At 41.4% G+C, this 15667-nt stretch overlaps 1 protein-coding gene across 1 annotated transcript; it reads left to right on the top strand.

Annotated features, from left to right (window-relative positions):
• The first annotated feature begins 2764 nt into the window (after positions 1–2764).
• grhl1 (grainyhead-like transcription factor 1) lies at positions 2765–12810 on the top strand. Its single transcript, XM_020919353.2, has 16 exons — positions 2765–2904; positions 4851–5040; positions 5289–5362; positions 5571–5704; positions 5807–6039; positions 6433–6515; positions 6999–7152; positions 7237–7348; positions 7569–7663; positions 9199–9442; positions 9510–9637; positions 10530–10558; positions 10891–10976; positions 11517–11602; positions 11684–11748; positions 11906–12810. The coding sequence occupies exons 1-16, from the start codon at positions 2885–2887 to the stop codon at positions 12018–12020; spliced, it is 1848 nt and encodes a 615-aa protein (XP_020775012.1). The 5' UTR covers positions 2765–2884; the 3' UTR covers positions 12021–12810.
• The last annotated feature ends 2857 nt before the right edge of the window (positions 12811–15667 follow it).

The following is a 15667-nucleotide window of genomic DNA, read 5'->3' as shown; positions in this document are numbered from 1 at the left end:
ATGTCTTTATAAATTATAATTCTTCATAATACTGTACTTAGAGTATATTGCTTTGAATGCCTAATAGACAATTTCAGCAGGTCAGCTTATTTATCACCATTTATCTCTCTTATTATTATGTTTTACTTTGTTTTTTGGTACCTGACAGGTGTGTGTTAGTACATTAGTAGTGTACTTTTGACAGATTTTCTATGTTGTTGGAATGTAGCATGTTCTGTTCAACTACATTCCTTCCACCACAACTCTTTTCTCCAACATGGCTCTGAAAATAGAATATGTCTGAATCAAAGGTGTTTCTGAAGATAAATACAAGGGCAGTGGATGCACAAGTGTCTGGACATTTCATATTAGTATTGACTTTTCGACCGAATGGTGCTTTAGTGAGAGTGAGAGGCCGAGAGGCTGTGTGAGAGTGTGCGTGAAGCATGAGATACAGGTGTGCCCGGCCCTCACTGTCTCTAACTGTTTTTACTGTCATCACTGTGAGGTTTGTGATAAACATCTCTGAGGCTCAGCAAAACGCTTTCACTCAGTGCCCCACTCCACAGCGGCAGGTACAAGACAAATAGACACTCACCAGGGCCAGCCCACAATGTCAATATCAACATTATCCCTAAATCCTGCTACAACTAAATGTCAAGAGAAACAATGATTCTTTATGTTTTATTCACTCAGAATTACAGTTAGATGCTCCCAAAAAGACTAAAAGATACACATGTTTTGTATTGTCTTATCTGCACAGTGTTTATACAATAACAGCCCCCAATGCCTTTGCTCAGTCAGACCCAGTTAATGCCCCCTCCGATAAGTGTAGACATGCCCCACAGTGTCAAAAGTGGAGCTGGATTTGCATCTGATTTCCCTCCCTGCAGGATTCCCCGAGTGAAAGGATAACGGTCTTTCTATCACAATCTGTGATGGAGCCGCTAAACTATCAGATGTTCGAAAGTAACATCAGTTTTGGTGAGCATCAAAAACAGATAGAACAGGAGACACCAAGATATTGTTGCTACTGCTGCTGCTGCTATTATTTTAGCTTCAGATTTTTGGAAAGCAAAGCAGATAAGCAGAAAGTTGTTCTGACCACAGTGAAAAACCATTAAACAATAAAAATGTATCCTACATATCAACCAGTCCTCACTGGTCACTGGCTGCTCAGGTCATTTAAAATAAAAATGTAAATTAATTTAAATGCATTTCTCTTTTAATTTGCCAGCACAAGTGAATGCTTTGTTTGTTTTTATTTATCTAAGAGAAAGGAACAATAAAAAACAGATACTAACTTGTTTATTGCAATAATAATGAAATCAATTTTGCAGCTGGAAAAATGTTTTTGTTGATTTTTTCCCATGTGTGCTAAAAATGTGTTCTTTGATCCACTATTTTCCATGTTTTGGCTTTAACGGCTGTGTCATGTCAGCATCCCACACTGTCCCATGAAGCTGCAGAGCCAACAGAGAGCAGGATCCAGAGCTCCGGGGGAGGGGCAGGGGTTTCTGTCCCGCCTTTGATAGGGGGCAGGGAGGGGTATGTACTTTGAATATGGCTGATAGCATCTCTTAAGCCTCTTCTCTCCTGAACAAAGCTGTTTGTTGTCTCTGTTTTCATGCCATGCATCTGTGTTGTTGGATTTGTTATACATTTGAGACCACAGGGAAGCCTCAGAACACCACAGTGATAGACATGCATGTGTGGAACCTCCAATACACCTTAAAATAAAAGCACCTTAAAATACAGGTTTCCTATTTCATTATAGGCTCATATGAGGCATTATGGAACTAGAATACAGTCAACCCTACATTACAGGGGGTTCACGTTGTGCTTCCACTGTCTCTTTATCACCCTGGGATTTAATTTACCTGCTCTTCACCTCCAGCAACTGTGATGTAGCCATAAGGCTACATAAGGCTACGCCAACTGCAGCACCGCGCACAGAGGCACCCCAGCATCTGCAAAACACACAAATCAAATACAGTTACCCAATAACACTATCCCCACATTGTCAGAGTCTATATATGTGTGATGAAATAGGAAGGATTCACTGGAGTCCTAACCCTTACCGACCAGTTAAAATAATAGGCTATAAGATATTTCATTAGAAGCGCACACTTAAACTCAGGGGAGAACATTTGTCCTTAGACCTACAAATGATACTATTATGTTTTTATAGTGTAAAACATCTCTATCTGTGAATTGTTCTTGTGAAATAAAGGCCAAACTACAGTGAACATAGGGGCAAAGAGCCCTAAACAAAAGATGTAGGCCTGCAGTGGCATCATGAAGCACTGAATGCGCAGGTGGTTTCCTTCTCACTCTCACTTGTGTCTCGGTCTCACGTTGGTCTCACACGAGAAAAGGTCCCTCAACATCTGTAACAAGGCCTCTGCACGTCAAGATGACCAAAGGTCCGCTGGATTTCCAGTGACCCCAAGTAGGCTACCAGTTCATCCAATGTTCACAAGAAAATAACACATTTCAATCTAGGCCTTTGCACCCTTAGCTAATTTGTAGTTTATTTGTGCGGTTTGTATCAAGCCTAATAATAGGCATCCAATGACGCAATCGCCGCTGTTTCACCGGTAATGTTCACTTGCACCGGTCCCCCCTGCAGCTCAGGTTGGACAGCTCCTGTCCAATCACAGAGCGCACAGACGAAATTTAGCGTTAGGCCCCGCCTCGCGGCTCACCTGTAATCCAATCCGCGGGCCTGTCACAGGTAAAACCGGCCTTAATTTCTCTGTGATGCCCCAAAAAGCGAGAAAAGCTGACAAAACGGGTTCTCCTGTTGTTTGTTGCCGCAGCCCTCATCCACTGCGTTAGAGTAAGCCAAAGAAGACGGATCGGATTTTCAGTACCAACTAGAAAGTCCAGTTCGACCGAGGAGATGTCACAGGAGCATGACAAGTAAGTAGTCCCAACTCCGATGCACACAGCCCCTCTGATCTGGCCCAGTCACTGTGGGAATTTCTGTCAATTTTAAGGATTTTATATTTATTTAACTGTCCTTGACCTGCTGCTGGCCTGCTGAAATCTGTTGCATGTCTGTTCACTGCATTTGAGTCTACAGCTTTTTGCGCATTTTTTAATGTTTATATTTGATTTTTTTGTTTGTTTTGTTTTGTTGTTTTGTTTTATTAATATAGGCTTCTTTATTTCTGCTCTGCACTCCACTCACATGCTTGTTTTTAGGACAAACTCTTAGGTCGTGACGACTGCACTGCTGAATCTGTTTTTCTTTTTCTTTTCTTATGTAAGTCTAATATGCAACTTGCAAAAAGTAGACGTGACAGGGTAAAAATGTCTAGGTTTACAAACGTATTTTATGCGTTGGCTATATGCGCCTATCATATGGCTAAAGGAGTTGTTCATTTGAAGGGAATACGAGCTTTCGCCAGTCTGTTGCCGCGCAGCTCTCGGGCCTCTGGGCCGTGTTCAGACTGTTTATCACGGGCATGGGCCCTAATTTATCAAAGCATGGCTGCCCAACGGGAAAGTTGTCTCACTGCGGTCGCGGGTGTTTTTCCCACGCAGGCAGCGCCTCAGCGTGTTCACCTGTCATGTCGGAGCCTGTACAGGTGTATCTCCACCTGTCGTGTTGTGAGAGAGCGTCCCGTGATCGCGCAGGGCGGTGTGTGTTTGGTTTAGCTGTAAGCTCCAACAGTTCTGTGGATTTGTGCTAATCATGTTTGTTTAAGGAAAGAAGCCTCCGACCTCAGAGCAGTGCAGTCATATACCGGTCCTTTACGTGGGGTTAAAGGGGGTGAAAATAGATTTTGAGGATATGACAGGACTTTTGAGGGGAATGAAACTGTACACCTGTTAGGCGTTGGCTCACTGCTCATACACACAATGTAAAAAACACAGGGTGCTTTTCACATAGCCTAAGAAACATCCACTAAGTATTTTGCCCCATCCCCATATTACACTCACGTAATATGGCTAATATGGCTTGTAGCCACTGGCGTGTGCCTGTTTGGGTTTATTTAGACTCATTTTGCATGCACCATTATGAGCTTTTGGGTTACATGTCATGTTTAAATGTTTAAAACAATTGTTTTCAATCACATTATGGCTTTAGTGTAGATAGGCTGGGGTATTTGAATGGAGTCTGTAATAAACCTGTCACTCTTTGTTCAAACTAAAGCCCACTGCCCATGAATGCTTCTTATCAGGTTGCAATTTGTCAGTGGCACAATTAGATCTAGGATTACTAATCATCACTTCAGTGGCACTGTGGAGTTTAAAGCTCTATTTGTTGTAGATACTAAACTTGGAAACTGAGCCTGTTCGTTTACACTTAACAGTGAGATTTCCATAGAGCACAAGCTGTGATAGTGGCATGTGGGTTCCACGGAACAATCCCAACAGACAGTCACAGGATCTTCATACAGATGATACCAAAGACAGCATTCTGTATAAGAGTAAACATTCTGCTCTGGATATGACATTGACTGGGGCTGCTAAAAACATTATATTATTACGATACGATTAAAACAAGTTCTTCACACTTAGTGGTGGAGCCTCAACACAGTGCAGGAATGTGGCAGGGCCACCTCCGTCACCTTCGTACAGCTCTGAGCCAGTCAGACGTCACTGAGACCAGCTCCGAGCCAATCAGATGCTACACAGAGAGGGCAGAGTTGTTACACTGGACAGGGCTGTGGAGCATCTTTTCCCTGCTCATACCATGGCTCAGATTTGTTGCACAATCATTGAAAAGCCTGTACAACTGGTCTAACCAATGCACAATCTCTTCTGACCCAGTGGATGGTTTAAATAACTTCAGTGAATCTTACATTATATTTAATGTGTTGTTATGATAATTTCATAAATGCTGTGGTATGTTGCAGTAAGCGAGCCGTGCTGGTGCTCCAGAATGAGACAGGCTATGGGGGGCAGCGGCGGCCCTTCACAAATGAAGACGAAGCATGGAAGTCATTTCTGGAGAACCCTCTCACAGCTGCCACTAAAGCCATGATGAGCATCAACGGAGATGAGGACAGTGCTGCTGCTCTGGGGCTGCTCTACGACTACTACAAGGTCCTCCCCTTACTCATAATCATTATCCTATAAGCCCTTTAACCTTTTATCCTTAAATTCTTCATTGTGAATGGGGCCAATATCACATTAAATCACGAGCACTCAGCTGCATACTCAACTGCTTTGGGGCACTCTGATGGGAATATGCCCATTTTGCATATATGGGCCATTTGACCATCGCATATGTCATTATGAAGAACTGGGGCTGCAGAATGATGTGATCTAAGCATGTGTTTACCCTCTCACAGGTGCCCAGGGAGAAGAGGACAATAGCTCAGGGCAAACCTGACGCACTGCTCTCTGATGTGGATCACAACAAAAGGTACAAACATGGGCCTAACTCACAGTGGCCCTCTGAACACAAGCATGTTAAAATGTGATGCCAAAGTCCATAATTTCATGTAGTTACAAAAGTCTTGTTGGTTAATTCTGTAGCAGTTTAGTAATAGTACATTAGGAACTTGTTTATGAATAGTGTTACTGTTTGAGTTGCTGAGTATGATTGTGAATAAGTGCGTGTTTGTTCACAGGCAGCAGATTCAGACAGCACATGCCATAGGTCCACTTCAGGAGGCTGGGATGGAGAACCGTATCCAGGTCCTCAAAGGGCCCTTTAACCTTCTCCACCTAAACCCGGAAAAACGGAATCAGTTCGCTTCTCCAGGTGAGACCAGACTGAACGTAGCACATATACTGTAGGTCGCTCGTTCATAAAATTTCATACATATGGATAAAAAGAATACAAAAAAGTCTGGCTTGTTTACAGACACCACTGTGACTGTGTCCATCGCTGCTGTGCCAAACTTTGCTCCCATCAAAACAGAAGTGCCTACACACGGCTTCTCTGTCACTGTACCAAACAACTGTGCTGAAGAGGCTCATGTGGGAGTGTTTGACCGACAGCTCGCCCACAACACGGTGCAGTTCAGCCCCAGCACCCAGGCCCGCACGCCCCCCGACTCCACCTTCTCAGAGAGCTTCAAGGACGCTTCCCAGGAGGTACGTTTCTCTCTCACATCCTGGGAACAATAGAACTTTTCATCCGATCCATGCAGCCAGTGGTGGGCTCAGCCTACCCTGGTTTTATTTGAACATGCCAAAATAGTGGCCAGTGTGTTATTATGCCATTGTCTCACCAACACAATAAAGTGCTGTACTTTACTCTCACAATAGCCAAAGCCCTCTCTCTCCTCTTTTCTCTGTTTGACCTGGAGGGGAATTACCTTAGAAAACAGTAACAGAACAAAAGACTTCGTACAGGAGGGACGCTGTAGGTAGACTATAGAGAGAACTGAAAAAAAGAATCTGAAAAAAAAAAAAAGAAACTCATCAAAATAAAAGGATGTATAAAAATACCCCAAAAATAGCAATAGACTGTTGTTTTCTTTGCAGGTATTTTCCTTCCCAGGGGAACTCCAGCTGCGAATGGCTTCCATGACGCCCGAAGACTATGCTCAGTTTGACAGCGTGCAAGGGTAAATCCAGCCACAGCACCCACTCCATCCACACAGGCCACCCTTCAGCACATTCTAGTCATGTATAACAATATGTTAACAACGGTTTGTTCCATGGCTTTGGCTGATGAACACACCCTCTGCTTCTGATTCACTGTAAAACATTACAATTACAATCGACACAATTAGCAAATAGCAAGGGCTGCAATTTTTGAATTACCACAATATTCTATTTTGCATAAAAATGGCTAACACTGTAGTTTAGATCTTTACAAACATGTTGTGAAATGTGAGTCTGTTCTTGTATAAGTTTGTCAGTTTATATTTCTGTATTTTTGTCAGTTCTTCTGGACATGTAAAAAATATGAACTTAAATGAATCACATTCGCAATGCTTGTCAGAAATATTGCAATTACATATGTTTCCCTAATGGTATACCCCTACCTGAAGAACAATTTGTTATAGTGACTTAATTCGTATTTTTCCCTTTCCTTTTTTATTCAGAAATAATTTTGAGTACACATTGGAAGCCTCCAAGTCTCTTCGGCAGAAAACAGGAGATGGGACAATGACGTACCTGAACAAGGGCCAGTTTTACCCCATCACTCTGAGAGAGGTGGACAGCAAAGGACTGCAGCAACCCATCACCAAAGTGCGGGTGAGTGTGTAACAGAGGAGAGGCAGTGGGGAGGTCGTGGACTACTGAAGGTTGGGGTCTCATGGTCTGTGGTCTGTGTGGCAGAGCGTAGTGATGGTGGTGTTTGGAGAGGAGAAGTGCAGAGAAGACCAGCTTAAGCACTGGAAGTACTGGCACTCCAGACAGCACACAGCCAAACAGAGGTGTCTCGACATTGGTAAGAACGTTATGTCAAATGTATTGTAGAAGTGAGGCCTGCTCATCATACTGGTGACCTCTCTTTTTTGGGAAGAAGGTCAATACCTCAATCATTGCACTTAATTTCAATAAAACGTAACATGGCCTCACTCCTAAAATTGTTTTACTGCAGTTTGAAGGTGACCAAAGGGCTCAGACACCTCAAGCCTGCTAACACTTCCAAACTTGCCTTTTTTCAGCTGACTACAAGGAGAGTTTCAATACCATTGGAAACATTGAGGAAATTTCATACAATGCAATTTCTTTTACCTGGGATACCAATGAAGAAGCCAAGGTAAGAGAAATATAAATGCAGAACAGTCCCCTTTATCTTCAAATTGAAATGTCAAATTTAAAGTTTTCAGTTTTATTAATATTAATACAACATCTGTTTCTCAAACTATAATGTAAACACCAAACTTTTATCTGGTTTGAAATTCATTTTATGAAACTTTTAGTTGTTTATCATTTTGAGGGATAGAGTATTGGAATTTTAGAATTTGTGATAATATTAATAAATAATAAATACATTAACCGTGCTTAATGAATACAATAAATATAAATTAATTCATTAAGTATTTATTTTTGTGATTTCTGATTTTATTATTAAACATGATTTTAATGGAATTTGAAGTGTTAGATTTACAGAATTAACAGGATACATGTTGCAGCTATTGAACTACTGAGCCACACTACATTGTGTGAAATTTTAAAAATTATGAGGGCACCCACATTGAATCTAGTTTTGAGGAGAGTGATGACAGAAGCTGATCACAAGGTTGTTTATTGTGATCCGCAGTAGCAGGGTGATGTCATGTCTGTGTGCTAGGAAAGGGTGTCTGGACTGGTCCAACCTGCCTGTCTTCACTATTGTGGTGTCCAATGCAGAAAGGAGGTATTTTTCAGCAGGAATGAGGAAACTCTCAGAGACGGGAAATGGAACAGTCACTGGTCCTGTTGAACAAGTGGCAGAAATGATGCAGAAGGCAGCACAAAGAGACAAGTGATGACAGTTAGAAGGCAACGTTAGATCCAGGAAACGCTGAACAAGGATGGCTGTGACACACTCAGTGATGTGGATCCTTATAACACTGTGTTATTACTTTAAACGTTGAAGGTGTTAAATGGCAACCCCCTTCTCCCCCCGCAAACAGCCTAGTGTATTGACTAAGGGCAGAGCTGTTTACCTGCTCTGAGGCTGTTTGTTCAAATGATCCGTGATGAGCTGTTTCTAACTGTCCTGGCGCCCAGAGGCTCCTTGTCTATGTGTGCATGTAAGAATGAGACACGTGGGAGGCAGGGGATTGAGTTATAACTACTACACGCTCATAAGAGGATATGGGTGAGACTGGATAGATAAAGCCTTTTGTTTGTCAGAACAGTGTAATATTTTAGCTTGGCCAGCAGGGGGAGGCAAACGACTGTCAGCACAGGGACTGGGGACGGCTTACGCAAACCTCCTGACCCTGGCATGAATAACCTGGAAATGGAAGGGTTACGCAAGTGAATAGGGTTTGCTATTTTGCATTAATAACTTCAGCAGTGTGAAAGATGTATTGCAAGTACATTTCCAACTACAAGAAATGGCATGAAAGAGAGCATGAAAACATTGCATTAATAACTTCAGCAGTGTGAAAGATGTATTGCAAGTACATTTCCAACTACAAGAAAAGGCATGAAAGAGAGCATGAAAACATCATATACACATTCATCACACAAACATCATTAAGGTTTCATTAGGAAGAAAACAGTAAAGTAAAAGTCTGTAAGAGTTTGCAACAGTGAGGCCTCCTCAATGCACACTGCTCTAACCATTTGCTCCATTTGCAGATCTTCATCTCGGTCAACTGTCTGAGCACGGATTTCTCCTCTCAGAAGGGCGTGAAGGGCTTACCTCTCAACCTCCAGATCGACACCTACAGCTACAACAATCGCAGCAACAAACCAATCCATCGCGCCTACTGCCAGATCAAGGTGTTCTGTGACAAGGGAGCTGAGCGGAAGATCCGTGATGAGGAGCGAAAACAGTCCAGACGGAAAGGCAAGGTGTCCGAGATGAACCCCAGCCTGGCCTGTGAGTGCCTCTCTCCTGCCCTCAGTGCCACTGCCACATGCACAAGCTCATCTGTGTCTGTTTACAGTTGTGGACGTGAAAGTGCCCATCATCCAGAAACGCAATGATGTGACCATCTTCAAAATGATGAGTGACCTGGAGACGCAGCCAGTGCTCTTCATCCCTGACATCCATTTCAGTACTTACCAGCGCCATGTGAGTGCAAAAGCCACTCTGTTCACTCCATCTAATCAGCCAAATATATGTGATTCTTTAAAATCTACATTTACCATATCAAGTGAACATTTAGTTTGTGAATCATACATAAATTAAGTTCTTTAAGTATTTCATTTTAATCAACTGTAATTGAAGAACAAAACAAAAAGCAACAATTATGTCTCAAGCCTTTAAGTTTTAAGTTCCTTCTTTCAGTGCCCCACTTTAATTGGAGCCCAGACTAGTAAATTCAATCTGCCCCCTGCAGGCTGAAAAGTGCAGCTCCACATTTCTTATCTGTGTGAAAGGTCTGTGCATGCGGAGCCCATGCAGCAAAAGCACAGTATTTTTAGAGCAGCAGCAGCGGGGAACGTGACTGGACTGGGCAGGCTGAAGATAAGGCCAGGTCATTGCTCTGAGCAGATTTCTATTAACAGCAGCACTCAGATCAATGTGTTTGCAGAGTGTAAGGTCCCATCGAGCGGCTCAGTTCCTGGTGTCCCAAACATTTGTACGAATCCTGCAGTGATTTGACGAAATTGTTTTGTCGCGGACTGTAAACAAACAGTGAGCATAACAGGAGACACTTTTATTATTACAACAAAATAACAATTAATGCTTCAAAGTCATCAAAGTTTAACTCACAAAAACATAGCCTATATTTTTGCTGCTCTTTGACCTGTGTTTAAGGACAGTTACATAGGGCAAATATGACCTGCCTATGGGCTTCACCTTTAGCCCAGTTTATTCATGCAGCATCCAACATCCAAAATGCCTCAGATTCCCCTGCTCTGGCTAAAAAAAAACATCTGTACTGTTTACATTGTTTTTGAGAGAATGATATAATCCATGTAAAAAAAATCTAAAGTTTGTTTTCATCTTTGTTTTGCAGCCATTCACATCAGAAGAAGGAGAAGACAGGTGAGTGTAAATTCAGTGGCATTCCTGTCAAAGACATATGTGCACAGACTTCTAGGAACTAGCGGCTGTGTGCACTCCCTCACCTCGTGTGTGTGGCCGGGTATTTATCACATTGTGGGGACTAGACAGTCAATTCATGGGATTTACTATAGAATTACGAGTTTGAAGAGGCTAGCATTAGTGTTTAGGTCATAGGCAACTGGTGATTTACTGTGGTTATGGTTAGGTCAATGTAATGCTTCCAAAAAGCGTGCAGTGTGTATGCTTGGTTATATGTGTGCATGTGGCTTTGTAAAAGAAAACTAACATGTGATTTATGTTTTCAAATGCAGCTCGGGCATAAAAAGATTACCCTTCAGCGAGGATGAGTTTGCTTCGCCTCCAAACAAAATGGTTCGACTGGATGAACCAAAGAAAGGTATGTGTGTAGCTCTCACATGCTGATCAGGGGAAGTCCATCCCCCACCTCAGAGCCATGTGATCAGGGGCTCTTTCAAAACACTCACACGTGCCCAGTGCTTGCAGCCCCAACAAACACTTCAACTGTCCTTTTGCCTAATTTACACTGACGTGCACACAGCTGCACCTGCTTTCTTCTTTCAAGTTGTAGATCTACACTTTCACTACAGTCCAGTCACAAACTTCACTGTAGCATATAATCATGGATTGATCTTTTTATAAGAATCTGCAGTGATATAGATGCAAGCTCATACATTCGACATACATAATATCGTGTGCCATTCAACCTCTCAACATCTCAGTAAATAAGTGCCAAATTGAGAGGCACAGGAAGACCCGGGATTTAACTATGATTGTATCTAAAGCAGTATTAATGAGGATCCCCTGTTCCAGAGCTTATAGTCCAGTAATGAAGCGTACATCATCATGCTGTGACGTTTTCAGCTCCTGATATTAACATAGAGGTGACAGACGGACTTTTCTTGTCTATCTCCCGCAGTGCTGCTGTACGTGCGTAAAGAGGCAGAGGAGGTGTTTGATGCCGTCATGCTGAAGAATCCTACTCTCAAAGGCTTGATGGAAGCGGTGAGTTCAGATCTCACTGGTGACACACATTTGAACAAGTAACGAACTGTAATAAAATGAATCAAACTAATTGTTTTTCAGATCTCCGAGAAGTATGACCTGCCTTTGGACAAACTGGGGAAAGTGTACAAGAAATGTAAGAAAGGGTGAGTATACATATTTTTAGAATAATTCTTTCCTTATTGCTAAATAATTTGGTTAGACATAAGAGCTTAATGATTGCATCATTCTGTAAGAAACAGTGTTGAGAAATAAAATGTGGAGTGGAGATGGAGCAGGTGAAATGACTCTTTGTTTGTATAGAATCTTGGTGCACATGGACGACAACATCATCCGGCACTACTCTAACGAGGACACTTTCCAGATGTCCATAGAAGAGAGTGGAGGCCTGTACAAACTCACTCTTACTGAGATATGAGCGCCTGCATTGGAAGTGACATCATCTTTAATGCAGAGCATGACATCACAACCGTAAGGTTTGGACTGGAGTCTAAAGGAGGTTTACATGTCCCAGAACTGTATTTTGTGTCAAAAATAGAAACCTGAAAAGGCATATAGCTCTTAAAACAGACACTGTGTTTTACATGATTTACCAGATTCATCTTATTCTATCTCACTCCTGTGTAAATATCACTTCAGAGGATCTGAGGTTTTCCTTCTTGAAGCCATATCACTGACTCCACTGTAAACGCAGGCGCCAGGCCTCCAGGGGCCACTCAGTGTATACATACAGCAGTATTTGGTGTTCAGCAGGACATTTTGTAAATAACTTTTTAACTAATGGAGACATATTTTTAATGATCAATTTAAAAGGACTGCAAGTATTAAATGATGGCATTTTGCTGCTGTCCCTGTACACAGTATAAGAGAAATATTGAGGAGTGTCTGTTATTTGTTTTTGTTTTTTTTAAGTGAGATTTGGACATGGCACATTCATATAATACTTACACTAAAATTACACTTTATATTAATATAAATGAAAAGGTATTTCTTGTATATAAGAAGTGGCATCACAGTACTTAATGTGTATTTATTATTATACCATGGATGTGGGTTGCTATTTTTTTCTTTGATTTTTAACAGTAGTATATTTGTATTATTTCTTTGTGTGTTTTTATAAGAACTTATCCTTTCGTGTAAAGTGCACCTGTTTTAAACATTATAAAGGTTTTGATGCACAAAGTGCTGAATAAAAGTCTTGAGCTGTGCATCTGTTTAAAAGCATCTCTACACCACACCAAAACCACCATAAAGTTACTATTACTATTTATTTATTACATACATAGTCACAGGCAGACCATGCAGCTGATGCGAAGCATAGAGTGTATAGCTAGTGTCAATTCCAACTCCTGTACCTGGTTGAGCTTTCCATACATAAAACAGTTCAAACAGTTAAGTAGGAGTCCGGCTTTTAAATGACATTGCCATTGTGGGCAGAAGCCTGATTGAGACAGCTGCATCATGAACTTTTAAGTTTCTGTACTAGACCAATACAAAAGTGACTCTTGCAGATTGGCAGAGTAAGGAGAGTGGCACATCCAAGCTGTCTCACTGGTGCTACCATTAAGTGGAGAAAGTCTGTACAGCAAAGTCTCAACTAACTAAAATTGTAGAAGGCAGATAAGGACGTGAGTGCTTCACTGGTTCAAGGTGTGCGTAAGTGTGAAAACATCAGGTGCTCTTCAAGGATGTGCACATTTACTGAGAGACAAAACTTGCCTTAAAGAAGTAGTACTGATAATCAGAAGAATCCAAGGCACACTGAGCAATTGTATAAAAGTCCTTTATTACAAATTATGGTATCTGTTTTTGGACTGGTCAATGTCAAGTCTCTACCTAAGATGTTTATAATAATAATAATAACCTTAATTTCTATAGCACTTTTCTTCACATACAATCACAACAGAACAAAATAAAAACAGTAATGTAAGTAATCAAGAAAATACAAAAATACAAATCTTTATCTGGACTGTAATCAGTTGGCCCTTACAGTAAAACACTGAAGACTGGACAGGAGACAGGACTGTATGGAGGACATGTCTCTTAAATAGAATGCAATGTTTATACTTTCTATGTTGATAATTATATTGAGAATTTTATTTGTCAATTCAACTATAAAGTGGAAGAGACTGCAATACACAGTGTAACATGAACACAGCAGCGAACTTCCTACGTAACATTACATAACAGACTCAAATAGGTCTGGGTTGTGATTCAGTGATTCAGAAGATGCCAGCAGTCCTCTACAATGTAACCTCTCACACTCCATTCACAAGCTGGCACCCTCATGTGTGGCAAGGGCACATTTAACAAGCACATGTGCATTTGTAAAGGAAAACTATTTGATTATTGGTTTCACACATGCTCAGAGTGTGGGCGACGAGTGGGGCTCAAACCTGCCTCTTGTTCCTGCTGTTACCAGGACGACAGACAGCAGCTAGCAACACATCGTCACGTCTCTTAGCAACAGATTGGCTTTGGGGTCTGGTCTAGACCAATCAGAACACTCGCTCTTGCAGCATCCTTCAGCAGGGGCCATGGGATTGGTAAGGGAGGGACCACACAAAGCGTCATCGGGAGTAAAGAGAACAGTGATGTAAGACCACCAGTGACCAAAACAAAAGGATTATGAAACAGGGAGATCACATTCATTATACTTTGGAATGTGATTCAAATATGCCAGTATTGCATTTTATTTCAATAATCTGATACTGTATATATGAGATAATATGTTAGATAAAACAAATTAAATTAAATGACCAATCAGAATATCATTAGCCCACAAATAAGATCCACTTTGCCCCATGCTATGGACCAGTGATGGGAAGAATACTGAATACCTGCATTAAACTGTATTTTGTAATTTATTCCAATACATGGTCCAGTCAGAATACTGTATATTCTGAATACTCAGAAGGCTTTCACACAGGGTTGCATTTTATAGTGGACATAGGATTAAAATCAGTTTCAAATTAGTTTCACCAAAAACCACACCAAAAGCACCACTGAGTGCTTTAAAGGTAGAAAAGCGCTATATTAAAAAAAATAACCATTTACCATTTGTTTTGCATTTATTTATCACTGATCAGAGAAGGAAAAATTACACTGCACCACAAGAGCAGTGTTTTATATTTTTCTCACTAATTATGTGCAGTTTGAAGTCATGTATTCTTTTGATTTTAGAAACATAACTGTATTCGGAACACCACCAAATGAAAAAAGTAGCTCTACTGGAACACAGAATTACTATTCACAATAAATAACAAATAAAAAACGATACATATTCTCTGTAAAGTGTCCCAACACTGCTCTGGACCAATATCTGTGATGGACTACAGAGAACGTTCCAGTACCAGTCTGACATTAGAATACAAAACAACAAAAGACCTTTTGGAAAACAATAGTCTTTTGCTTTTTGTCTTGACCAAATTTTTGCCAAACTAAATACAGTCAGGTTTGTGGAAATGCAAGCCCATCCATCCATCCATTTTCTTCCACTTATCTGGGGCCAGGTTGCAGTAGCAGCAGTCTATGTAGGGACACCCAGACTTCCTTCACCCCAGACATCTCCTCCGGTGGGACCTCGAAGCGTTCCCAGGCCAGGCAAGACTCCCTCCAGCATGTCCTGGGTCTTCCCTGGGGCCCACTCAACCAAAATGAAAAAGCAAAACAAAAAATATGCTTTTATTTTTAGCTTATTTTTTTTTGTCTTTTGCCTTTAATGTGCATACATCAACTTAAATGTCTGAACAGCATCCAATCACAATCTTGTTTTGTTCACCACAGTGCTGTTGAAACAGGTGACAGGAGATCTTCTAAAGTTCATGCTTAATGTTGGTGCTCAGAACTGTTCCTCTCTAAAATACACTGGAAGCTTGTCATGTGGAAGTAACACTGTGGACATGACAGTGGATGTATGTGCTGACAAAGCCTGCCGCAGGCCCTGAAATGCAGCCTATGGCTGGTATATTTAACCCACCCCTTTTGGAGTGTCCCATGGTGGAGCATAGAGTTGGGGTGTTGTCCTGCCTGGGGAGGTGCTGAGGCCCACGTCAGCCTGTAACC

This window comes from Boleophthalmus pectinirostris, unplaced genomic scaffold (genome assembly GCF_026225935.1).
Source record: "Boleophthalmus pectinirostris isolate CB_2022bp ecotype Guang Dong unplaced genomic scaffold, ASM2622593v1 HiC_scaffold_10, whole genome shotgun sequence".
Lineage (NCBI taxonomy): Eukaryota > Metazoa > Chordata > Actinopteri > Gobiiformes > Gobiidae > Boleophthalmus > Boleophthalmus pectinirostris.
This window is presented reverse-complemented; position numbering and strand designations above follow the sequence as displayed.